This window comes from Rhinatrema bivittatum, chromosome 3, assembly GCF_901001135.1.
Source record: "Rhinatrema bivittatum chromosome 3, aRhiBiv1.1, whole genome shotgun sequence".
NCBI lineage: Eukaryota > Metazoa > Chordata > Amphibia > Gymnophiona > Rhinatrematidae > Rhinatrema > Rhinatrema bivittatum.
In genome coordinates, this window is record NC_042617.1 from 529,797,147 (window position 1) to 529,823,716 (window position 26,570).

Genomic DNA, 26,570 nt, shown 5'->3' on the forward strand with positions numbered 1-26,570 from the left:
CGGACGCTCAATTTTGCCGGCGTCCGGTTTCCGAGCCCGTGGCTGTCAGCGGGCTCGAGAACCGACGCCGGCAAAATTGAGCGTCGGCTGTCAAACCCGCTGACAGCCGCCGCTCCAGGCCAAAAGGAGGAGCTAGGGACGCGCTAGTGTCCCTAGCGCCTCCTTTTCCTCGTTTGCACCGCGTCGCCTAATTTAAATACTGGATCGCTCGCACCGGCGAGGGGCCGGTGCGCGCGCCGGGAGAGCGGGCGTTAGTCCGCTCTCCCACGGACTTTACTGGATCGGGCTGTTTGTAATCTTGTTTCGAGTGGCAATGAGTTCCATACTGCTGGTCCGGCTAAGGAAAGGGCTCATTCTCTAACTCGGGTAAGTTTTGCTGTCTTGACTGAGGGGATGGTTAGTAGAGCTCTGTTGGCTGATCTAAGATTTCTTTGTGGGACGTGTAAGCGTAGTGCTGTGTTTAACCAGTCTGCTTTTTCTTCGTTAATCAGTTTGTGAATTGTGCATAGTGTTTTATATTGCACTCTTTGTTCTATTGGCAGCCAGTGTAATTCGGCCAGTGTTTGAGTGATGTGTTCCCTTTTGTTTTTACCAGTCAGTATTCTGGCAGCCGAGTTTTGTAATATCTGAAGAGGTCTTATTGTTGAGTATGGTAGTCCCAGAAATAGAGTATTGCAGTAGTCTGTGCTGGAGAATATAAGTGCTTGTAAGATTGTTCGGAAGTGCGCTTGGGTTAATAGGGGTTTAAGCCTCCTGAGGACCATTAGTTTGGCGTATCCTTCTCTAGTTTTTTGTGATATGTGTTGCTTCAGGCTAGGTTCCATGTCAATTATTACTCCTAAGTTCCGAGCCTTCTTGGTTAGTACTATTTCTTGATTGTTTTTAAGTTTGGGTTTTTAATTATCTCAGAGCTTTTACGCTCTAGGTGTATAAATTCAGTTTTTTCAATGTTAATTACTAGTTCCATTTGGTTTAGTAATTACTTAATTATGTCTAGGTACATCAATGCTAGGTTTAATGTCTTATCAATTGTGTCCTCTACTGGTAGTATTAATTGGATGTCGTCTGCATATATGTAGTCGTCTGCATATATGTAGTCGTCTGCATATATGTTCCCCCTCCCCATCCTAAGTTTCCCCCCGCCCCTCCCATGGATACCCTAGAAGAAACAACATTCCCCTACGGCTTAATTTAATTTATTTTTTGATCATGATCGGTTAATGTGTACTTTTGTAAGAAATAGTATGTTGCTCCAAGATTACATTGTTATGGTTTTACTTTATTTTATTCTTTATACATCGTTTTGTTTTAATGTTTTATTGTATCGCCCATCTGAGTTCTTTGTAAACCGGCATGATGTGCTGCACGAATGTCGGTAAATAAAAGTTAATAATAATAAATAAATAAATAAATAGTGTATGATACCTAGTCCAGCCAGTAGGTGGCATAGAGGCAGCAAATAGATGTTAAAAAGTGTCGCCGAGAGTGCGGATCCCTGAGGTACTCCATTTTTTAGCTCAATTCTGTCTGATATTGTGTTTTTAATCTGAACTTAGAAAAATCTGTTGCTTAGGTAAGATCTGAACCATTTTATTGTTTTGTTTTTTAGGCCTATTTCTTCTAGTCTTTTTAGTAGTGTGTTATGGTTTACTGTGTCGAACGCTGCTGATAAGTCTAGTAGTATCATGATGTAGTGCTTCCCATTATCAAATCCTCGTAGTACATTGTCAGTTAGAGAGATTAGTAATGTTTCGGTGCTATAGTGTTTTCTAAAGCCGTGCTGTGAGGGGTAAAGTATGTTATTGTCTAAATGCTCAGCTAGTTATTTTTGTACTGTTTTTTCAATCAATTTAGCAAGTAGGGGTAGGTTTGAGACAAGTCTGTAGTTACTTAGTATATTTGGATCACTGTTTTTTTTTCTTTAATATGGGTTTGATTATTGCACCTTTCAGAATACTATTCCTCCTCTTCCTTCAGCCAGGCATCCCAGGTTACTCCTTACAGTTCTTTATCCTTCCCTGTGTATGTCTCTTCCAGCAGTTTTATATTACTAAAGCTTGTTCCTTTCTCTGTTACAACTTAGTTACTTCCTGCCTTGATTTCAGTAATGGCCTCCTGGCTCTGCCCCACACTTGCAGGCAGTGCAGTACTCCCGAGCCCCTCCTATATTGTCTGGCCCTTATGTCGTTCACCTCTCTCCTCTGTTTGGGGGAAATGCACTGACTTCTTGTTTGCAATGAGAGATTTAGGTTTTTTTGCCACCCCTAGGCAATGAGTGTTATAGCCTCGAAGGTCGGACGTGGCCTGAAGCAAGGGCTCATAGTAGTGGCTCAGCGGCCCAGCTCATTTCACAGCCTCTGCTACACAGTGGCTGACGACCCCAAGATCCTCCCTCTTCAATGAGGGTGGTGCCGGGGTGTCGACACCTGCGTCTGCTGCAGTATTTTGTGATTCTTGGCACAGGCCTAGTAGGGCTTCTTTGGTAATTCTCACCTGCTGGTTCCCATATTCAGTTTATGGTTCTTTTCTAGTTTATTCTGCTTTTCGTTTCTCTGGCTCTTCGTGCAATGTGCGTACGTTCCCGTCTTCGAGCCCCGGTTCTTCCCACCTGCTTCACTCGGCAGCCAAAACCTGCTTTCCCAGTGCTCGCCATGCCAGCTTCTTTTGGTTTCAGAGGTTGTGAGAAAGTGCCACTGGGATAGAAGAGAACAGTCCACATACCTTTTGGCCCAGCACCCTTAGGGAGCTGCCTGTTTTTGTTCAGGGCTGCCCTGCAGCCCCTCAGATCAGTGAGGGCTCTCAGCCATCTGGGTATTGCCATCCTTGGAGCAGGAAGCTGAAGAGAGACCTCTGGCAAAAAAAATAAATAAAAATGATTAGCAAAAAAAAAAAAAAAAAATCAGTGCAGAAATAGACAGACAGGTAAATGCACAGCTTGGCCAATAACACCAGCATTTATATTTCTTACTTTAAGATATTCCTAAGAAGGAGATGCCTGAGAGCTCCCTGTATGCTGGAGAGCCAAGAGGTTGCATGTCACCTGCTGCCTCAGCTGGGAAGAGAGGCGAGGGGGGGGGGGGGGGGGAGGAGCAATGGATGGGTTTCATTTCGGCTGTCTGACGCCGTCTACCACATGTCTGTCTGGAATGAGAAGTCTTTTGTGTCTGCTTTCAGCACCTATCCCCTGGGGCTCAGTCTTTAATAAACAGCCAGGCTATGCAAGAGTCTGGCTGGAGAGTGGAGAAAAAATGAAAGGACAAGGGGTAGGCGAGATGGCAGAGCAGGGTTTTCATTCCTAGTTTGCCGGTCCCACCTGAGAGGGTTGCAGGAAAGTACCATTGTAATTTCTGTATTCTGTAATTGTAATTTTATTTTTACAGCTGTTACTATTTTGAAAATGTTTTCCCTTTTATATTTTAAATCACTGTGAGGCCGATTATTTTAAAAAGTGTAAAACCATTAACTTGTCCGGCTAGTTTTAAGTTATCAGGGATATTCAGTAGGATAAACTTCCCACTGACTAGCTTCAAATAAAGTTATCTGGTTATACAGAGCTGGATAACTTTGAAATCTAATTAGCTGTGTTTGAATATCACTGGTTAACCAGCTAAATTCAAAGAATATAGTTAAGTAGCAGTATTAAGTTTAAAAAAACAAAACACACTAGCAGGCCTGCCAATTAAGCTCCCCTCCCCCTCAAGGCCTCCAAAATCTGGCTCAAACATAGCAGGTCTATAGGCCCAAAGCCTCCCCTTCCCCCTCAAAATCACAAAATTGAAATGTAAATGTTGCCACAAGACGCACACCCTTTCCCCCCTCTCCTTAACTGTAAACCCACCCGGAATCCCCCAAACATTTTACTGCAGCCGAGAGCTAGGGGCATTCACTCAGCTCCCAGGGCTAGCAGCGTTCAGGCCCATGCGGGTTGGCGCGAGTTAAAAGGGCGCTCGTGATTGAGCGCCCGCTCCGTTAATGCGTGCTGATCCCCCACCTCTCCCGTGCTCCCGATAATATTAAATCGGGTGCCACGGTAAAAAGGAGGTGCGTGGGGGAAATTGTGCGCCCCTAGCACCCCCTCGGCAGCAGGCACCAAAGAGAGGTGGCCGTCAGCCGGTTAGGAAAACGGACGCTCAGTTTTATGAGGATTTGCAAATTATTGCTTTGCTGGGAAATTTTGTGATAAAGCTTGGGGTAGAAAAGATGTTGTGGGGTGAATGGATATTCTATGTCTTAATTTAAGAGTAAGCTAGATTAACTAATAACTATTAGTGTGTTAGATTTAATAGAGAAAACTAGGAGAATTCTTAAAGGTGAAATTTTCAAACAGTTCTGCACATAACGGTGGGAATAGTACATACTCGTGCGTATGCTATTTTAAAAACCTCAAAATATGCGGGTTAAGTACAAGCCCGCAATAAATTTGTATATAAACAAGAGGTGGGGCCAACATTTACACAAGTAGGTTGCTATTTTATAAGCAATTTACGATTGTAAATTTGGCAGCTTACGCGTATATTTATACCTGCCCTTCATCTGGAGTAAGTGATAGTAAACGTTTTAAAAGTGAAATACTGGCTGGGTGGGGAGTCTGGGTGAAGCGGAGGGAAGTCAGGGTAAACAACCAGAGGGTCTGTTAGACTACTTGGTAAAACTGGTAATTTCATTGCTGTGTACATATTAGAAGATCTCTGTAAAAGCAGACTTATGTGGATAAATAGTTATACGTGTAAATTACGTAGGGAAAATCTCCGTGCGTATATTTTTAAAGTTAGACACAAAAATACGTGAGTATATAGCAGCTGTGCACTATTTATCTAGATAAATTCCAATGTTATCCAGTGAAATCTTGAAAGGAGCACTTACCTGGGCAAGCTCCAATTTATCTGAATAACTAGTGACAATTATCTGGACAAATTTCGACTTATCCTGATAAGAAGTGGCAAAGTCACTACTTAGCCGGATAATTCTTGAAACACCACTTATCTGGCTAAGAGCCCCATTTACTAATCATTTTTCTCTTAGACCCAGGATGAGAGTGAAGCTTTGATAAATCAAGCCTTAATTAGGGGAGCCAGATAAATCTAAAAAGCACTACATATCCAGCTATCTTACTTAGCAGGATAAGATGCATTTTAAGACTTATTCAGCTTAGTTGCAACATAGCTGGATAAATCAGAATTTATCCGTATGTGTGTGTTATTCTTACGTGTGCGCATGTAGCAGGATGCATTTACGCGTATTTTATATCCAGCATATATCAGGTGATGAAAACATCTAGTCCAGTATTTTATGTCCGTATTCACGTATATATGAGCACACAAAGCTATCCTCCCTGTGTATAGAGAAAGTTAGATTCTTAGTGTCGTCTTTCCTTCCCACGCTCCCCAAACACCTTCTTTGATTTATAGAATGTCACCCCAATTACTAGAAGCCAAAATGTCCAAATTTTTGGTTTCTTTATTGTTAAAATGAATATCTTTAAAAAGCCCGACTCAGGCCGAGTTTCGCCCTCTCAGAATGGGGCTGCGTCAGGGGCTACAACACATAAACAAGTACATAAACAATTTTAAATAAAATAAATCATAAAAACACATGAATATCAGACATATAATGATAACATATAAATGTGAAAAAAATGAAATAAGGTGTGCAATGTATATCTGGAAAACAACTATGCAAATGTATAAGGACATTACCTCTGCTTCATATAATAGGAATTCTCGATTTATTTCATACAGTATATTGAGTAGTATCACATGGTCTGGAAGTGTGAAAAATATAAAATGAAAAAATTAATTGAAAAATTAATTGAAGAACTAATTAAATTAATAAAGTGGAACATAGGGAGATATGGAAAATGTGTAGAAAAAATAATAAATTAATTAAATACAGTAACAAAATACCTCTGAATAAAGGCTCCAATGAGTGTAGTGCTGTGGTTAATATTGTTGAGATTGATTACCAGACATAAATAGACAATTCAACAGCACACAGTATCTGAAACACAATTAAAATAATAATTTAAAAAAATGCAACAAGAACAATGTCTCTGCTCAATTATAACTTAAATATCTCTACTATACTATTGATGGCAAATGTGCTGACTAAAAACTACAATAAATGTGTTTCAGTCACATCCAAACATACACTAGCACCAAAGACCTCCGGAGTTAAACATTCATAACCAAATTAGACCACATAATCCAAACATATGAAACTTTCCTATCGCTGAAATTAAACTACAATGTATCTACTTATAATACTGATTCAGGAATGCAGTGTATCTGTTTCAGTTGCTTGAAAAATTATATACTAACAACGAAGACCTCTGGAGTTGCACATTCATGAACCTGTACTATCACTAAATATACATGCTATGACATCATCTTTAGAAAAAAATGAAATACTGATAACGCTGCGGCCTTTCGCAGGATCGCCTCCCCCCTTCGCCCCCCCACTGCATTTTTCACTGGATTCATCATTCTGCGAAGAATGATGAATCCAGCCCAATGTTGGGAATTATTAGGAAAAGAATGGAGGATAAAATAGCGAATGATACTTCTGTTTCATTCCATGGTGCAACCACATCTAGAGTTCTGTGTGTAGTTCTGGTCGTCACATCTCTAAAAGGTTATAACATTTGGGAAAAGGTTCAGTAAACTGCGACCAAAATGATAAAGGGAATGGAATGGTTCCCCTATGAGTAAAGGCTAAAGAAGATAAGACTCTGTAGTTTGGAAAAGAGACAGCTGAGGGGGAGATATGATAGAGGTCTATAAAATCATTAGTGGAATAGAGTGCATAAATGTGAATCAGTGTTTACTCTTTCAAAAACAAAAAACGGACACTTTATGGTTACTAAGTAGCACATTTAAAACAAATTTAGAAAATACTTTCACTCAATGAATAATTAAGCACTGGAATTCGTTCCCTGAGGATGTGATAAAAGAAGCATAGCTGGGTTTAAAAAAGGTTTGGACACATTTCTGGATGAAAAGTCTATAAACCATTATTAACCAGGTAGAGTTGAGGAAAGCCCTGTTTGTAATTAGCATAAATCTATTTACAATTTGGGATTCTGCCAAATAATTATGACCTGGATTGGCCACTGTTAAACAGGATACTGGGCTAGATGGACCCTTGGTCTGACCCAATATGGCATGTTCTTTGTTAGAAGGGAAGAGGACTAGAAAGGGAGTGACATTGGGGGAGAGAACCTTGATAGGTGAGAGATGAAAAACGGAGAGTGTGAGAACTGAGAAGGACAATAGCGGTAAGTTGGGGAAAGGTAAGGAAGGTTGCAGTAAAATTAAAGATGTGAAAAAATGAAAGGAGACAGAGATAAAAAAAAAATGGGTGCAGGAGAGCTTGAAGGGGGAGAGTTAGAGAAAGAAAGTCAGCTTAGGAATGTTGGGGAGTGAGGAATCAGAAAGGAGGCAGCAGTTAGGGGCTAAGGACAAAGAGCCAGATATTTGGAGATGGAGGCTTGAGAGAGGGCAATGGAAAGGAGAGTTAGGGAAGTGAAAACTGGGTTAGCTAGAACTGAATGGGGAGAAGGAGAGGGTGAAATCAAACTAAAATCGGCATTGAACATTCCCAGGTTGTGCTGGTCCATGCGTGAACACACACAGGAAGTTCCATGTGCTTCTGAGCAGGTGTAATTTTCTGCGTATGCATTTGTGCCGATATATTTTAAAATGAAAAGTATTCATGTAAATGTTTTCTTACCCCCAACTCCACCTCCCAGAATGCCTACCACGAAGGCAGGGAAAAGTAGCTGTGTAATCGAGTCACACCCATACTTCCCCCTACACAATCCAGTGGATGATTTTCAGAAACCAATTTATATACACAAACTAGATTTTATGCCATAAATCCTTTTGAAAATTACCCCCAATGTGACCACAAATTAGAAATGAAAATGTGCAGATAAAAAAACAGAAATGGATACCCCAAGATGTCTGACTCTGCAGGTAGTACAAATCATCACCGTTCCCCCAACACTAGTGCCCCCCCCCCCAATCTCTACCAATTCTATCCCACTCCACCAGTGATCCTAGACCTGAAGATGCCATGTCCTCTCACCCTTGGAGTAAGCCCAGGCCTCTCCTTCTCTTCCTGAGCCTCGATCGGGGCAAAGACAACGCTGCAGCCACCTCTTTCCCTCTCCTCCCAGCTCCTGAAACAATCTTCTTCAAAAAAAGAAAGCAGACAGTAGTAAAGCCATAGATGAATCTTTTCCCCTTCCCCTTTCATGGCCAAAGACCCACAGCTGTCTCCTGACCTTGGGGCCCTGATAGACCAAAGACACTAGATGAAATGAAGGGAGCCCCATGGAAATCAACCACAGTGATTTCTCCTTCATGGGTGGTGACAGCTCTGGCACAGCAGCCCCTCTTTCCCTCTCCCCCATCCTCTGCCCAGCTTACCCCCTCTCTCTCTTAAGCATAGGGTCCCCTTGTCACTTTTTCCCTGGTCCTCCACACATTTCAGCAGTGATTGTGGCACAGTGTTCCCTCCTTCAGTGGCAGCTCAAGCACAACATCCCCCACCTTCTGTCCACTGTCTTCCTATATTTTTTTTAGCTCTATTTCTCCCTACCCAGGAACAGCAGCATCCATCTCCCTTTCTCTCTCCCTCACCCCCCCCCCCCCCCCCCGTGCGGAGATTTAAATTATTTATTTATGTATCAGCTTACTGTTAAATGCCCAAAGTGATGTACAACAAAAATAATTTACCATATAAAACATTTAAAACAATTTAAAATAGATTTCTCCAATTATCAAAAATAAAGCTTCTAGTATGGCCCATTATTATCACATGCTCCTATCCCAAAAAACATGATGCTTCACAAATACCCTTCACCCAACCAAAAATAGTAAGCATCATCCATGTTTTCAGCTTTTCCCGGAATTGCTTTAAATCATCTTCTGCTCTTATATCCACGGGAAGGCTATTCCATAAAATTGGAGCAGAGGCTGAAAAAGATCAATTAAATCATTTCAAATGGCAAAACATCTTTGCTGGTACCAACTGCACTAAATGTTGACCCACAGAGCACAGATTTCTTGTTGACTCATGCCATTTCAAACTATTTTTCAAATGTGGCGAGCCTTTTCCCCTTAATTTTAAAAGCCAAAATCAAGCAGTTGAAATTACATCTTGCCTCCACTGGTAACCAATGTAGTTGGTTACGAGTAGAAGGACACCAATGTAGTTGGTTACCAGTAGAAGGACACCAATGTAGTTGTTGCCACATTTTGAATCACTTGTAAATTCCTAATTATTCTACCTGGCAACCCCAAATAGATTGTATTAAAATAATCTATTTGGTTCCAAATCAGGGCTTACACTACCATTCGCAGGTTTTGCAAATCTAGGTATGGCTTCAATTGTATTACCATTTTCAGTTTCCAAAAAGTGCATTTTGCAACCTGTGCAATCTGTTTCTCCAAAGTCAGTTTTTTGACCATCTTTACCCCCAATGTGTTGGGATCCTACCCGCGGCAGCTCCACAGGCAGTCCCCTACCTTTTTCCAGCAGGCCGCCACCGATGTCGTCCTCCGTGGCTGTCTCCTGCTCTGTGCAGCAGGCTAATACGCCTGATGTTTTTCTTCTTCACGGCTGGAGCTGCTGCCGGGGTCCTTGAGCGGCAGGGAAGCTGTCTCTGTCGGTGCCTGCCTCTCTTCTTCCATTTTGCGGCAGGGAGCCACTTCTCCTCAGGCCTTCCACGCAGCTGGGACACCGCCGCAGTCTTCAGCCTTCCTGCTTCACCATAGGTGCAGGCGCGTCCCTCTCTCCTGCTCTTAAAAGGCCAGTGGCAGGAAAAGCCCCACAGCCCTCAACGATGATGTCATCAATCTGTTCCTGCTTCAGCCCTATAAAATGCCTTGCTGCTGTTCCTCAGTGCCTTCGGATCCAGTCTTCACAGCATCTGTGGTCTTCTTTGATCCAGGTACTCTGTGGTCTTCCTGTGCCTTGGTGGATCTTCGTTCCGTGTTCATGTTCCTGAACTTCGTCTCCTTGATGTTCCTGGTCTCGTCCCTCGTCTGAGCTGCCTCATCACCTGTATCCTGATGTTCCAGATGTCCAGTTCTCCTGAGGTCCTGATGTCTTCGTCTTTGCCTCTGCAACCAGTTCCCAGATTCCTTGCGTCCACCTTTCCTGATGTGCCAACGTCGTGGTTGCTGTGTAGGGCGCCTCATGGTACAAGGCTGCCTTCTCATCTGCAGCGCAAACCTCCGGAAGACTTCTATTTTTAATGCCTGCTTCTGAATCATGAGTCTTGAATCCTGTCCAGGTCTTCGGAGTCCCTTGTGCCTGCATCCATCCATACCTAAAACTCTGCTAGAACCTGCTCCGCTCCAGCGTGGTCCGCAACCAGCCACAGGCGGCTGTGTACGGCACGCCCCGGTGCAGGCCTCTACTGAATCTTCGTCATGTTCCAGTCTCAAGTTCCACTTCTTCGCCTGGAGTCTGCTTCGCATTCAGCGTAGTCCGCGACCAGCCATGGGTGGCTGTGTAGGGCGCACTGCGATGCAGTTCTCACCCAGTACTTTTGCCTGACTCCTGAATCCTTGACTGAGTCTTCTGAGTATCCTGAGTACTTGTCTGAGTCCTTCGAGTCTCCTGAGTATCCAAGTCTACGTCTGAATCTTCGTGTTCCTGCCCTCAGCCTCTGTCTGGCCTCACGCACTCATCGTTCCCAAGTGGCGTGGCTGGAGGGCTACTCTCAAGACCAGCATTGCGTTGCTGGGTCTCATTGGTGCGTGCAGGTCCAGTGGAGAGCTGAGCCTGCCTTGTTCCTGTTCCGGATAATCCTCGCCTTGTCTTCAGTCCATCCTTGCTCCTGCTCCACCCGTGCTCATATCTGCCCACCTCTCGCAGTGTCTTGGGGCTCCTCCATGAGCCGCGCCGTGATCCAAGGGTTCACATCCTCCCTTGAGATGGGACCACACCTCCGCGCTCCTAACAGGGCCTGAGGGCGCACTCCGCAACACAGTGACCTAAATTCTTCTTTACACATTAACTCTACATCATCCAATGTAGGCCATTTTCCATTTCCTCCCTTTCTCAATAGCTAAAGCTCTGTCTTTTGGCATTCAAGACTAATCTGTCTCCATCAACCATTGCCTAACCTCATGTAAACATGACCAATTACACCATTCTGTTTGCTTCCAGTTTGAGCTACAGTCTTAATATCATCTGAATAGATGACCGTGTCAAATCCAAATGATCGAATAATTTTTTCCAATGCTACCAAATTGCTAATTTATTGTTTCACTGTAAACCGAGGTGATGTATGTCTATACGTACCGCGGTATACGTACCGCGGTATAAAAGAATCTATAAATAAATAAATAAACATTAAGAAGCATTAAGAAGCGGTATAAAAGAATCTATAAATAAATAAATAAATAAACATTAAGAAGCAATGGGAAAAGGGAGGAAGAACCTTGTGGCACCTCCTTCATTTTCTGCCATGACTGCCTCCCTCCAGCCAATTTAAAACTACCCCACCCATCCCAATTTCCCCAGATCTCTGCAATAAAATGAAGTGATCAGCTAAATCAAAGACTCCACAATAAAATAGGAAAATCTTGCTAAAATGATTTTTTTTCCCCCTCAAATCCTGAAGAATTGAATGAGCTCTCCTTTTAGGAAGAGTTTTTTGTTTGGTTGAACAGAGGGTTACTGTAAGTTGTTTGAAGGTGAAAGTAAGTGTAAAATGGAGTACATAAGAAACATAAGAAAATGCTATACTGGGTCAGACCAAGGGTCCATCAAGCCCAGCATCCTGTTTCCAACAGTGGCCAATCCAGGCCATAAGAACCTGGCAAGTAGCATCTTCTCTGCATCCCCCTCTTTCTTCCATCACTCCCTCCCCCCAGAAAGGTAAGAACATAAGAAATTGCCATGCTGGGTCAGACCAAGGGTCCATCAAGCCCAGCATCCTGTTTCCAACAGAGGCCAAAAACCAGGCCACAAGAACCTGGCAATTACCCAAACACTAAGAAGAACCCATGCTACTGATGCAATTAATAGCAGTGGCTATTCCCTAAGTATAATTGATTAATAGCCATTAATGGACTTCTCCTCCAAGAACTTATCCAAACCTTTTTTGAACCCAGCTACACTAACTGCACTAACTACCTTCTCTGGCAACCAATTCCAGAGCTTTATTGTGCGTTGAGTGAAAAAGAATTTTCTCCGATTAGTCTTAAATGTGTTCCCCTCTCTCCTCTTCTTTTAATGATAGTAGCACCTCTAGCTCTCCAATCCTGCCCAGGCAGCAGTTCATATGTGTGGCTCCCACATTCCTCTGCTGTGTGCTACCACGTGCCTGAACACACCTGTAGACATCCCGCCCCAGGACCAGAGCATCAGGCTGCATGCTCAGCATGACAACAGGTGGTTCATTTGCTCCCTCCACACCCCACCCTATCTCCTTGTTTCCAGCTGGCACACTGCACTGGCAGATGTACTGATAATGTTTGGCCTAGTGATTACACAGACCTGACTCTAATTGAATTCCAGCTTTACTCACTTTCCCCCACTGCCAAGAGTCATCGGTGCTTGTCCTATCTCTGTCCTGTAACTTAGCCTTTCTTTGAAAGGGCAACCATTTTGGTCTCCACACCTGTTGAGTCTGTGTTTTCTCTGTGGAGGCTGTCACTGAGCAGTAAGTGGAGTGAGATAATGAGAGTAGTAAGCAGCACATTTGAAACAAATTGGAGAAAATTCTTTTTCACTGAATGCACAAATAAGTTCTGGAATTCATTGCCAGAGGATGTGATAAAGGCAGCTGGAATAGCTGAGTTTTAAAAAGGTTTGGACAAGTTCTTGGAGGAAAATTTCATAAACTGATATTAACCAGGTAGACTTGGGGAAAGCCACTACTTTTCTCTGGGTGTTAACAACATGGGATCTATCTACTATTTGGGACCGCTATTGGAAACAGGATCCTGGGCTTGATGGACCCTCAATCTGACCCAGTATGGCAATATTTATGTGATGGTGGATTTTCATAGCATGATTACCTTTTCCTTGGAAGCTTGAACCAAAACCACAAGCTCCAGCACAGCAATAAGCACTTGTGGTGTTTCTCGTCAGGAGAGCATAGCCAAACTCTGTGCCAGTGAGGAGGATGGCAGGAGAGAGTGATCCTGGAGATGTGTGTGCCAAGCCAATCCCAGGGATGGGCTTCCCCCCTCCACATCAGTATTCTAGGTTTCTAATATGAATTTCCACAGCTGTCCCATGCTTCATCCCAGTCCCGCTCTCCCCTCCTTCCTTTGCTGAATCTGTAGACTCCTGTGATGCTTCAGAAGAGCCAGGCCTGTATCCATGGTAACAGCATATGGGAAGTGAGCCTGCTCCATCCTGTTGCTTTGTATTGCACACAATGCTTGAAGATTGCAGGCTCTGCTGTGGAGATAATCAGTTTGGATTAGGAAAAGCAGCGGCTTCTTTTGCCGCCTCTCAGTGCTGTCTCCTGGGGACAGTTTTGTCACAGCTGTGGCCTCCATTTTGCTCTTTTGCAGAGGATTTAGTGGCTTTCCTCCCACCTTCTCTCTGCAAGACCTATTGCTGTGATGGATGGAAGGGAATGACATGTCAGTATTCCCCTATAGGTCTTGCCATATTAGGAGTGACCTACTTAGAATAGCAGCTGTTATTAGAATTTCTAACCTCTCCAGAGGGACCCATAAATTCAATAGAAGTAAACCAACTGGCTTCCTGGACCCCAGACATCAGAGCACGGCTGTCCAGTTACTGTGAGGGTGTAATACTGGAAGAGCTCTTAGACAGGTCCTCTGCTTTTCTGTACACCCTCCAACTTAATATCATAGCGATATTAAAGTCGGAAGAACCTAAAGTTTAAAACTTAAAAAAAAAAATCTAACCCGCCAGTGAGCACCTTGTAAAAACAGACACTCAATTTTACTGGCATCCGTTTTCCTAACCCATGGCTGTCTGGTTTAAAAACAGACGCCGGTAAAATAGAGCGTCGGTTGTCAGACCCACTGAAAGGCCAGCTCTACCGCTAATAAGGTGCTAGGGAATGCTATTGTCCCTAGCGCCTCCTTATTAGCGCAGCACCTAATTTGAATAGAGAATCGTGCACCCAGCAGAGGTGCCTGGGCACACATTAGGAGAGTGGACGCTCAGCACGGAGTGCCGGCTCTCCCGCACCTTTTACGGAATCAGCCTGTAAGTGAGATCCTGAGACCTGGGTAATGTCCCTTCTCCCATGCAACATGTCAGTTGGCGTGTCAGTGAGCCCAGCACCTGCTAACATGACATACTTCCACTTGCAGACGCACTGCAGTCAGCGCCAGGACACAGCCTACGGTATGCCAAACTCTCACGCAACAGCATAGGGTGGGCACCACTGAGTTTTGAACCTGGTAAAAGAGCATAGTACCATCTTCTGGCCCAGCACAATAACTGCTAATTCATGAAGTTGATCTTCTGTACCTCTGCAAACAAGCCTTTATCAGGGGTGACTCTTTAGACTATAAAGTTTGGGCTGTATTCTACTAAGGGATATTTTTATTAGCTAAATTATCCGGGAATTAATATATTATTTTTTTAATCCCAAGCGAAGGATGGAAAAATGAATATCAACATATATTAGCAAGGAGCAATTTTCAAACTGTCTGCATTGATGCAAAGTTTGCGCAGACCTTTTTACCCACAGGCTTTGCCCTAGTTTTCAGAGGGAATGCATGCAAAAATGTTCACAGGAACAAAGTACAAACAGTCACTTGCACCAGCTTTTTCTGCTGGTAGATTTTATTTATTTTATTTAAACATTTTATACACTGTCATTCCAAATAAAGATCACAACAGTTTACAAATAAAACACACATAAAATCAATATACAAATAATAAACACTACATCACTGTACACTCTTGGGGCTGGATCTGTCAAGCAATGAATATATATCAGCAGTGAACACTCCCTCTTTGATCGCACCCTCCCAGCGATTAGCAGGTCCCACAGAAACAAGAACACCACAAAAAATATGGTGGACCGATGCGCAGAAAACACACCAGAGGGAAATCAACAAAAAGAGCTGTGTGCTGCGATAACTCTTTTATAGTGGCTAGTTAGTAAAGACACTAAATAAACTTGCAACATACAACAGCGTTTTTACTTACTGTCTTAATTCTTATAGTGGCTAATCAGTAATCGTAGCACATAACATTTTTTGTTGGTTTCCTACAGAAATCAGACCTGGACAACTGAATTCATGTCTGATCCAGTTGTCACTTTGTGCTTTGCTTGATGAGCTTGGTGGTCTGCAATTTAACAAGATAATAGCGTGAAACATTTTCAGCATATGTTTATTTCCTACCATTTGCCCTTTGCAATGCTTTTTTCCAAAAGTATTGCTCCCTGGAGACCACTGCATCAATTCTCAGTGTAATATGTGTCATTGAACAAACTAATCAGGCTCCAAATCGGACATTTTACTTGTCTGTAACCCCACTGGCATGCCATAATTCAACCCAGCAATTAAAATGGGCCTTGATAGCTCTGTTCTATTTCCACCCTCGCCAGCACTTTATTGCGTTGTGGGAGCTGTCCATGAGACGTGGTGCTGAAATGGGATATAATGCTCTGCCTGAGCTCCAACAAAACGTCTGACTGCATCTACCAAGTAATGAAGAAGCCAGACGCAGACACAACAGGGAGTATTCACAGAATGAAGACTAAAGATTTTAATGAGCAGGATAGAAGTGTATTTCAGATGAATACCATCATACCTGATGAAAGAATTTAAAGCTGCTGCTGAAAACTACTCAGTCACAAAAGCAGTTAAATGCCACTGCGCAGCATCTTCCCATTTTTCCTCCATTGGTAGCTTGGGTACTAATAGGCTATGACTTGTTTTTACTTAAACCACTTGTCGGTAATACTGGGGAAATATTGCCCTTAATGCTCTTCTTTTCAGTAGTCTGTTCTCCCTTTTCATGCTGCACAAATCCTATTGTGGCATCAGCTCGTTTGAAATGTGCTATTCAGAGACCTAGCAATTCAGTGACTCCAGTCAAGCACAAAGTTCCTGGAGTGATTCCTAGGAATTTGAAAGGGCAGAGCAGGCACTGCAGAGAAGAGAGAAGTTATGCAGCAAAACCCATAGTACCTGAATGTAATCTGCTTTGAAGTACACTTTGAAGTGCCAAAAGGCAGAATATAAATAAGTGTCTTAAACTGAGGCAGAGGTATGTTAGTAAGATCATTCATTTTTGCCACAATTATTATTCTGGCTAGTACATTCTGTTCCAGCTAGTATTCTGGCCTCATGGGTTATTTTTGCAGTTAAAAATAAATAAATAAATAAATAAATAAAGAGCAATACTTGTCTGAGCAGCACATCCAGCTTGGAGAAGGAGCAAGAGCTCAGAAGTAAATAGCACAGCCCGGTGGCTACTCTGCCACTCATCTGTTTGGCCCTTTCTTAGTATGCTGGCAGGTATCATGAAATTCTGTTTCAGATGATAAGTCATAGGAAATACCTGGACTTTATTGCACAGGCATACTGCATATACTGTATACAGGAAGATAAATATTCACTCTAATCAGAATGATATTCTTCACTTATTTATGCACAATCACTTTACTATCCCTCAGGAGGTGGGCAAGAAAGAGATCAGCAGTGTCATTTGGAGCCCTACAGGCAACAGCAAGAATCAGCAGAATTGATTTCAAAAGCCTCTGTTATACCTGATGCTAAGGGAATGGGAACTTTGTAATTACTTCTATATGAACAGAAGAATTGCCATATTTGGTTAGACCAAGGTCCATTGAGCCTAGCATTCTGTAGCCAGTCCAAAATGTAGATCCAAATTCTTGCTGCTCACTTCCTAAGACAAGTGGCTGGTCTCAGAGAGTCACCTGTTAATAATTATATAGGAACTTTTCTTCCAAGAACTGGTCCAAACCCTTTTTAAACCCATCTATGCTAGTTACCTTGATTAAATCCACCGGCAACAAATTCCATAGTTTGATTGTATGAAAAAAAAACTCTCTCCAGCTGTTTTAAATCTGCTACCTGTTAAGTTTCAGTGAGTGACTCCTAGTCCTAATGAGGTCCATATTCAAAAGCCATTTAGACAGAGAACTCAAGTTATTTATCTACGGCACAATTGGCATATTCAGCCACTTTTATGGCTAAATTATAGATGGATAACTACGTATCTGTCTATAATAAAGCCAGGTAAAAAAGGGGCTTTCTGGCTAGGAATTATCTGGCTAATGTAGACTAATATTGCATATATTCGGATACGATAGCCAGGTCACTTTAGACCAGCTCAGAAGCAGGTATAAAGTTATCCGGCCTTGTGTGGCAAGATAACTTGCTAGTTACTCGGATATCTTCAAAAAATATCTGGGTAAGTAGTGGTTTTGCTTTTTGTTTTCTTTCCATCCACTTAATTTTAAAGGCCCTGCACCCTCCATCCCACATCTTTAAATCCAAAGGAGCCATCATGCCCCAACCCCCCACCCCCATGCTTCCCGTGGCCAAAAAATCGCCATTGGGAGTGGAGTCAGCACTTACCTGCTCCCAGTGAGGTCCAGTGCAACTTCTGTTAAAGCTGCCCTGAAATGTAAACTACACCAGGTTTATGCTTCCAGTGTTAAAGCATCTAGCGCTAGAAGCATAAACCTGGTGTAGTTTGACAGAAGCTGCACTGGACCTTGCTGGGAGTGGGTAAGTACTGGCCCTGCGGGGACCTTTTGGCCACAGGAAGTGGATGGAAGATCCAGGGACAGGGTTGGGGTGCAGCGGGGTTGTACATTCAAGCCAATTAACTTGTCCGTTAAGCGGCCTATTGAATATTGGCCTTCTAGTTATTTTAAAAAGGTAAATCATGTGTAGGTGCAACCTACACATGATTTTGTAGACCTCTATCATATCTCCTCTCTACTGTCTCTTCTTCAAGCTGACAAGCCCTAACCTATTTAGCCTTTCTTCATAGGAAAGCTGTTTCACTCCCTTAATCATTTTTGTGGCTCTTCTGTACCTTTTCTAATTCTGCTATATCTTTTTTGAAATGGGGTGACCAGAATTGCACACAATACTCAAGGGGTGGCCGCACCATTCATCTATTCAAAGGCATTATGATAATCTCCTCCATGTTATTCTCCATTCCATTCCAAATAATTCCTAGCATTCTGTTTGCTTTTTTGATCCCTGCTGTACACTGAGCTGAGGAGTCCAACAATGATTCCAAGATCCTTTTGCTGGGTAACTACTACTAATGCGGAGCCAATCATTGTTTATCTAAAATTTGGGCTCTTTTTCCCTATGTGCAACAATTTGCACTTGTCCACATTAAATTTCATCTGCCATTTAGATGCCCAGTTTTCCAGTCTCACAAGTTCCTTCTATAGTACCTCACAATCTGCCTGCGTTTAACTAACCTGAATATTTTTGTATCATCTGCAAATTTGATCACTTCATTTGTCACTTCCCTTTCTAGATCATTAATGAACAAGTTGAACACCACTGATCCCAGGACAGATCCTTGGAGCACTCTACTAGTCAGCTTTCTTCATTGGGAAAACTGACCATTTAGTCCTACTCTTTGTTTCTTCTCTGCAACACCACCTCCTACCCATGGCTTTTTTAATTTTCTGAGGAGTCTCTCATGATGGACTTTATCAAATGTCTTCTGGAAATGTAAATACACTATATCGATCAGTTCTCCTTTATCCTCATGCTGTTTTACACCTTCAAATAATTCTAATAGGTTAGTAAGGCATGACTTTCCTTTCCTAAATCTATGCGGGCTTTCCCCCATTAAACTATAGAAACATAGAAATGACGGCAGAAGAAGACCAAATGGCCCATCGAGGCTGCCCAGCAAGCTACGCACTTTATCCATTTTTTTTCCCTTTTTCTCTCTCCCACCTGTTACTATTGGCTTCCAGTACCCTCCAGCCCTAATTCCCCTCCACCCAATTTAGAGAGCAGCTTTGAATCTGCATCCAAGTGACATCCAGCTCAATTGGGGTAGCAACCGCTGCAACAAGCAGGCCACCCCCTTGCCCCATACTCTTACCCACCCCTGTTTTTATTTTTTGTTTTGTTTTTTTTTTTGGAAATAGCAGCCCTCCATCCTTCCGCTCCGTGAAGGTGGAACACCAACTACTGGCCACTGGCATCCCGCTCCGTGAACGCCTCTGTGGCTACTGCCGCTCCGTGCAGTGTTTGAATGCCGCTGTGGCTACTGCCGCTCCATGCAGTGTTTGAATGTCTCCACTTTATTCACGCCCTCTAGACTTGATGGATCCACAGTGTTTATCCCATGCCCCTTTGAAGTCGTTCACAGTTTTAGACTTCACCACTTCCTCCGGAAGGGCATTCCAGGCATCCACCACCCTTTCCGTGAAAAAATACTTCGTGTGTGACCAGTAATTTTGTTCTTATAGCTTCCACAATTTTATCTGGCACAGATGTCATGCTCACCAGTTTGTAGTCGCTTAGGTCACCCGTGGAGCCATTTTTTAAAATTGGCATTACATTTGCTACTCTAGTCCTCAAGTGTAGAGGCAGATTTGAATGATAGGTTAGATTTCCAGTAGTATTCTGCAATTTCATAGTTGAGTTTCTTTATAACTCTGGGGTGAATACCATCCAGGTCCCAGTGATTTCCTACTATTTAATTAAATTTGCTCTAGCACTTCTAGCACTTCTTCCAAATTAACACTGCTTTGATTTAGTTCCTCTGAGTTATCACCTAGAAAAATGGTTCCTATATGGGTATCTAACCATCATCCTTCTATGTGAAGAATACATTTCTTTTTTTTTTTTTTGCTATGGCTTTTTCCTCCCTAATTATTCTCTTACACCTCTGTCATCTAATGGCCTAACTGATTCCCTTGCAGGTTTTTTGTTTCTAATGCACTTGAAAAGTTTTTGCCTCTTTAGCAAGTTTCTCTTCAAATTCTCTCTTGGCTTGCTTTATTACATCTAATTTGGCAGTGCTTATGCACCACCTTATTTTTTTCAATAGGTCCTGCTTTCTGTTTTTAATAAATGCCTTTTTGGCTTTGGTAGCCTTTTTCACAGCACTATTTAGCCATGCTGGCTGATGCTTGTTCTTCTTTTTACCTTCTTTTTAATTTGTGAAATGTATTTTATCTGGGCTTCCAAAATAGTGTTTTTAAATAAAATCTCCATGCTTTTGCAGGTTTGCTCTGTGTGAGTATGGTAAAGGAAAGAACAAGAACAAAGACACTTAGGGTTAGAATCCCCCCAAGCTCTTCCCCTCCCAACAGAATTCACCACTTCATGATATAAAAAAGAAATACCCCCCAGGCTCTTCCTCCCCTGGCAGGACCTACTACTTAAGAAAACACTAGGCCACACTCACACATACTTAATCTCATAATGAGTCAATGCACAATAGAAAATGGATTAACAGTATTTATTAATATTAAGCTACATTCCAGAAAGTCAAGCAGAATGCACAGGTATAGCAAAATGTATAGTTGCAATAATGATGATGTAGTACAAATGCTTTTTTTATATTTAGGGCAGCTGAATTTCTGCTGTCGGTGAGGATTCTCTCTTGCTGTCTGACCCTCAGGCATTTTCCTCCCCTGCTTCCAGTCAGTTATATCCTTTCCATTTGCATATGTGAAAAAGTGTTGTGAAAAATCATGTGGTCTCAAAACACAGTCCAGGCTTTCTCTTGCTCTAACTCCCTCACCATAGATCCTACATGCCTTTTGTTTTTCTTCTTGTATTCTTACAGTTGCTATAGTCACATGTGATGTGTGTGAGAACTTTGAATCAATCCGGCTTAACTTCTTAAAAAAAAAAAGAATCCTTAGCCAGAGCAGTCCATTACATATGCCTCATGTAGACTTTTAACCCTTATAATTGCTAGTTTTCTTCTAACTACGGTAGTTTCTTCATCTTATCATAGTCTCCTCTTTTAAAGTTGTGTTACTGTGAAAGTTTTGCATTGCTTTTTTTGTTCCAATGACTACCTCAAATATGATTACATTATGATCACTGTTGCCAAGTGGCTCCACCACTGTTATCTCCTGCACCAGATCTTGCATTCTGCTTTTTCATCAACTCTGACCAAGATTGACGTACATTGGCAGACTTGTGTACTGGAGCATTACAAGGTGCTGCAGGTCAGAATTGTACAGAGATACCTGCAGCCTGTCCCTGGGTAATTCAGTTGATGCATAATTGGTATATTTTACAAAAATAAAGACAGCTTGTTCTGTGCCTCATTGGAAAAATGGAAAAATATTCTGAGCCTGATATTCAGTGCTACTTAGCCGGATAAGTAGTGACTTATCCAGCTAAGTGTTGATTGCTGAATATCTAGCTACATTTCTAGGTTGCCACTTAGCTGGATAATCCACTTATCCAGCTAAGTAATTAGTCCAATATCTAGTGGACAGGCAGTGGGCAGATAAGGGTTAAGGTAATCGGATAAACTAGACCTGTCATACAGCAGGTTTAACTTAGCCGGATATAACCTCTCCAGCTAAGTAGTGCCAAATACAGGAATATTCAGCAGTATAGCCGTGCTGCTGAATACCCATGTAAGTTAGCCAGATAAGTCTTACTTGGCTAACTTACATAGATGTTCTATTTTGAATATCTACCTCCCTGTGTCTAATCCAGGTAGTAATACCGTTTAAGTAGACTAAGAACAGTTCAATTGTATGTATGTTCAAGTTTACTTAGCGTATAGCCACTGCTATTAATTGCATCAGTAGCATGGGATCTTCTTAGTGTTTGGGTAATTGCCAGGTTCTTGTGGCCTGGTTTGGCCTCTGTTGGAAACAAGATGCTGGGCTTGATGGGACCCTTGGTCTGACCCAGCATGGCAATTTCTTATGTTCTTATGAGTGCTAAATGCATCCTGTGTATAAGAACTGCTGGATTTTTTTAAGTCTAGCCTTGAATGGTGTTTCAGAAGACTTTGGAAAGACACTGAAAAGATATAGAATGCTTTCTGTTCAGGGGATAAATAGCTAGAAGTGAAACATTACTGGTCTGTGGTAGGCAGATTAAAACCACATTTGAGGGGGAGTGGAGCTGGACCCCACCTGACTCCAGGCATTCATTAATGGCCCAGAAGTGAGAGTTGACCTTTTTTATAGGGAGCAGTAGTCCTGGTGAAGCATGTATTTGGATTTACCACTGTCACTGTCTCCAGGCCTCTGGCGTCACAAAGGAAGAAAATCTCACCTAATAATAACCCAATCCATCTCCCGTCAAACATGAGGCAAATAGGTTAGTAATCAGGAGATTCTGCTAACCACATAACGCAAATCTTTGACCATCTTGGATTCTGGCAAAAGGCCCAGAAAAATTAGTGGGACCCAAAGGTAAAAAGAGTGCAAAAAGCCTTCAACTTAGGTGGCTTTTACAATTTTGATTTAGGTCATTTTTTGTGCAAGGATTTATTTCCTATGACTTCCAAAAAGAAAAAATAATCCAAAGAAATATTTGTGCAAGCAAGATCTTCAGCAAAAATTGCTGTAGGACTTTTTCTTGAATGCAAAATTTAAAAACTGGGAAATGTTCCTTAACAACATCTTAAGTAAGCAAACTTGACTTACTGGGAGAGAGGGGGGAAATCACTTTTTGTGCTCTTAATTTTGCCAAAAATGTAAATCTGGCTCATAATTTAAAAAAAAAAAAAAAAAAAGAAAAGCATTTAAATAAGGAAGGATGTGAAAACATGCATGGATTATCTTATGATTTTCAACTTTTGACCGTATTGCAAATGACCATACCCTTATCAGATGATGCCAAGGGCATGCTCCAACTTCTTCCTGAGTTTGGACCCATCTGGTGAATTTTCACGTACATTATTTCAATGCATATCCTGCTTCAACGGCAGAGGAGAAGAAAAACTGATACTACAAGCATATCCAGCATAGCTCCCTGCTTCAACAGCAGGGGAGAAGAAAAACAACCAATAAGGGCTGAATAACACAGTCTGGGTAAAACAAATAAGCATGGGTGTAGCTTGCTTATTGCGGCGGTTACTTCCCCTACTACCCGTAACTAATCAAGCTTGATATTTCACTTGGTTGCAGCTCCATCACTGCTCTCTACATTAATGGTGGGGGTGGAAGGGAAATAGAACCAAAGAGCTAAGAGAAACAGATAAGTGTGAGAAAAAAATGTGAAGCTTGCTGGGCAGACTGGATGGGCCGTTTGGTCTTCTTCTGCCGTCATTTCTATGTTTCTATGTTTCTATGTTTATGATGCCAAATAGAAGAATTGAACCAGCACCTAAGCACTTTTTTAATTATGTTGAAAAGTGCTAGAAATATTATTTTGGAACTATATGTGCAGGGAAAGGTAACCCCTGTAGTTAAAATTGCTGTATTTTCTTGTAAAGCATTAAATGATTTTTTATTTTTTTTAAATAACTTTATACACCATGGGGTCCCATTGATTTTTCGGACCTTTTTGTCAAAATCAAAGAAAAGCGGCTCTCAAGTACAACGATAAGAAGACAGCTAATGCTGATCTTAGCATTAAAGCACAAATACCAGAAGCCATTGAGCTGAAGATCGAAATGCACAAGTAACTCAGCTTCGCCCAGTGAGCTAGAGTTTGAAAAGAACCACCAAGAGTGCAACCTGTCTGCTCCTTCTCCCTTACCCTCACCTCTACCCTGCTACCTCCCTGCCATATACATTTCCCTCTGGGACTGTGCATACATTGGGACTGATGCAATCTGGTGCACTGAGCTGAGCGCACTGTTAACTTGCAGTTAGACACGGGTAAAATAGGCGCTAATCAATCCCCTAATGCAATAAGGGGATTAGCGCCTATTTAATGTGCATCTAACGCAGAGTGAATGCAGTAGCGCTCTTCACATGCAAATGCATGTGAATGAGGCTGTTAGGTATTTACTCCCGACGCACATTTAACTGTCATCTATTAACGCCTGCCAGGAGCAGGCGTTAATAGATGTGCGCATCAAAAAAAGAATAAAAGTAAAAGAAAGAACAGAAAAAAAATGGACGATCGGGCCCATCACAAAAACAGACGCCAAGTTTAACGGCGTCTATTTTCATTACCGGCGGACAGCCAAAAAAACCAACGCCAAGTTTTATCAGTATCTGTTTTCATGGCTGTCCGCCGCTAATAAATAGGGGAGGGACAAACCAGAAATTGTTTGCACGGGGCAGCAAAATTGCTCAGCAGTCCCAGCTCCTTCCCTTCCTGGCAGCACGGTGCGCACACTTACATTTGTCATGAAATAAAAATGCTACTACCTACAATAAAAATGATTAAATATTTCTATCAACCCTCAAGTTATTTTATCTGAGCCCAATGTTGTTTCTAAACACAAACCTTTGCTTTATCGCTACAGCTAAGAAAAGCTACAATACACCATTCCGCAGCCAGTAGCAAGTGCAAGGCGCATGCGCAGAATTATTATTTGTGTGAGCGCACACCCCACACGTCCGTGCGGGACACTTGCCAGCATCTGTTTTCGTGACCGCCGTACGGCAGTAAGGGAAACCACCGATAAACAATGCCGAGTTTATTGGCGTCTGTTTCCCTTACTGCCGTACGGCGGTCACGAAAACCGATGCCGGGTTTATCGGTGTCCAATTTCATGACCGGCGTATGGCAGTCACAAAAAAAAGACCCTAGCGCATCCTTGCTAACGTGACCCCCTAATTTAAATATTGCATGGTTGCCCCCCTTTGGGGCGCCATATACGCATTAAGAGAGCGGGGGCTGACTGTTTAGCTCCCGCTTTCTACGCGCCTTTATTGCATCGGCCCCATAGGATGTTCCGTTTCATATTCTACCTTGAGACCTGTCAAATGTCGAATTACATGTAAATACCAGGAGAGGCCAGAGCATTAAAAGGATTTAAATAAAAACCTGAAAATGAAATGCTATCATTAATGAAAGTGCTGAGAATTCTGAAATTCAGGCTGCTTAAGAACACACTTGCTAATTGCTGGGGCTCTAAATTTTTGAGAGCACATCTCCAAAGTAAAGTAACTGTTGGTGTTTGATTTGATGTCTGTACAGCACCTTGTTTGACAGCCACTAATTAGATAGCCTGAGACTCAAGTCTTCGCACAAGTAAGATTCTGTTCTCTGTTCTTCATTTTGACTCTTGCTTCCGACTCCGAGTAATCTGACACCCTGTCTCTGTCCTACCCAGGCTGCTCTTGTTGGAGGGACCACCATGGTCATTGGCCACGTGTTTCCAGACAAAGATGTCTCCCTACTGGACGCCTACGAGAAATGCAGGAGCCTAGCTGACCCCAAAGTCTGCTGCGACTACTCTCTGCACATGGGGGTGACCTGGTGGGGACCCAAGGTAATGAATTCAGAACTGGTTAGTAGACTTGGGGAACTAAACACTCAAGCTAAATGGATGCACAGATCCTAAATGCATTCGGTTAAAATTGGTGCTTGTCAGATGCCTGAATCTAGTGTTGTCATTTATTTTGGCTCAGCAATTTTCCTCCTCCTCCACTGGGCTTCTAGAACCATCAGAACAGGCCTGAGTTGGGGCTATGGTGCCCTGAACTTTCATTTACAGGTAGCTGAGGGTTTTCGACCTATATTCCCCTCCCAGTTCAGCCCAGCTGTTGTTGCAACAGTCCTGAGCCAGAGACCACAAAGTGTGGCTCCCTCAGGAGCCTGGCTAACATGACATTAGTCTGGCCACTAGGTGTTGTCATTAAATGATGCCCAAGAATCCCTCCTTGCAGGGGCTGTGAGCGGTGCCTCTGCAGTATCTCTAGTTCCAGCTGACCCAGGGAGCAGAAGCTTGACACAGGAACTGAACCCATATCTTTCACCTGACACTGCAAAGCACTTGTCGCCAAGTCACCAGGCCGGTCCTCACCATAACTTTGTGCAGTTAAAAACTTATTTTGTGCAACAGTAGGGCAATGGTGGCTCATTGTAAGGACTCCATCTTCAGAGGCGTTCTTGGAACCTAGCATAAGACATGACATGGGAAGGGACGCAAGTCCAAGTTCATCTCCTGATTTCTAATGGGACATGTTGGAGATGGGCAAATGCGAGCGTTTGGGTGATAACGTCCTGTAAAGCCATTTCTGACCTAACCCAGAGGTTTAAAATCACCCCAGAAGGAGAGACCCTTCTCACATATTCAGAGCATGGCCAGTGGGAAGGTAAAAGCTCACTTTCAATAACTGGGGAAAACATTTCTGCGGACTCACTTCTCAACCAATTTGCTTAACTCATCAGGGCCAGAAAACTGCTGAGAAAGGACAATGAACCCCTTCTCACCCCTTCACCCTACTCCATTGCCCTGTCTAGGAAAATAACTCGCTACCTCCCCTTGACTTAGACCACATCCTAAACTGACCCCAAAGCAGACATTAAATGCCTGGGGTCCAGAGAGCATTCAGAAGAGAATCATTGCCCATTTTTGTAGGAAGAGTGAAAATTCTTCTGCCTTTAATCTGTTTAAAGCAACTAATCTAGTTGTTTTACACAGCAACTTAATCTAGTTAAATGCTTTATGTGTCACACTATAAATGTTACAAGTGT

At 42.6% G+C, this 26,570-nt stretch overlaps 1 protein-coding gene across 2 annotated transcripts in view; it reads left to right on the top strand.

Moving 5' to 3' along the window:
• DPYSL5 (dihydropyrimidinase like 5) overlaps positions 1 to 26,570 on the top strand; it is a 159,981-nt gene that overhangs the window by 57,693 nt on the left and 75,718 nt on the right. For both annotated transcript variants that reach the window (XM_029596282.1, XM_029596284.1), the window contains exon 2: positions 25,204 to 25,362. In XM_029596282.1, the coding sequence (XP_029452142.1) occupies positions 25,204 to 25,362 (159 nt within the window). The remainder of the gene's footprint in view (positions 1 to 25,203; positions 25,363 to 26,570) is intronic.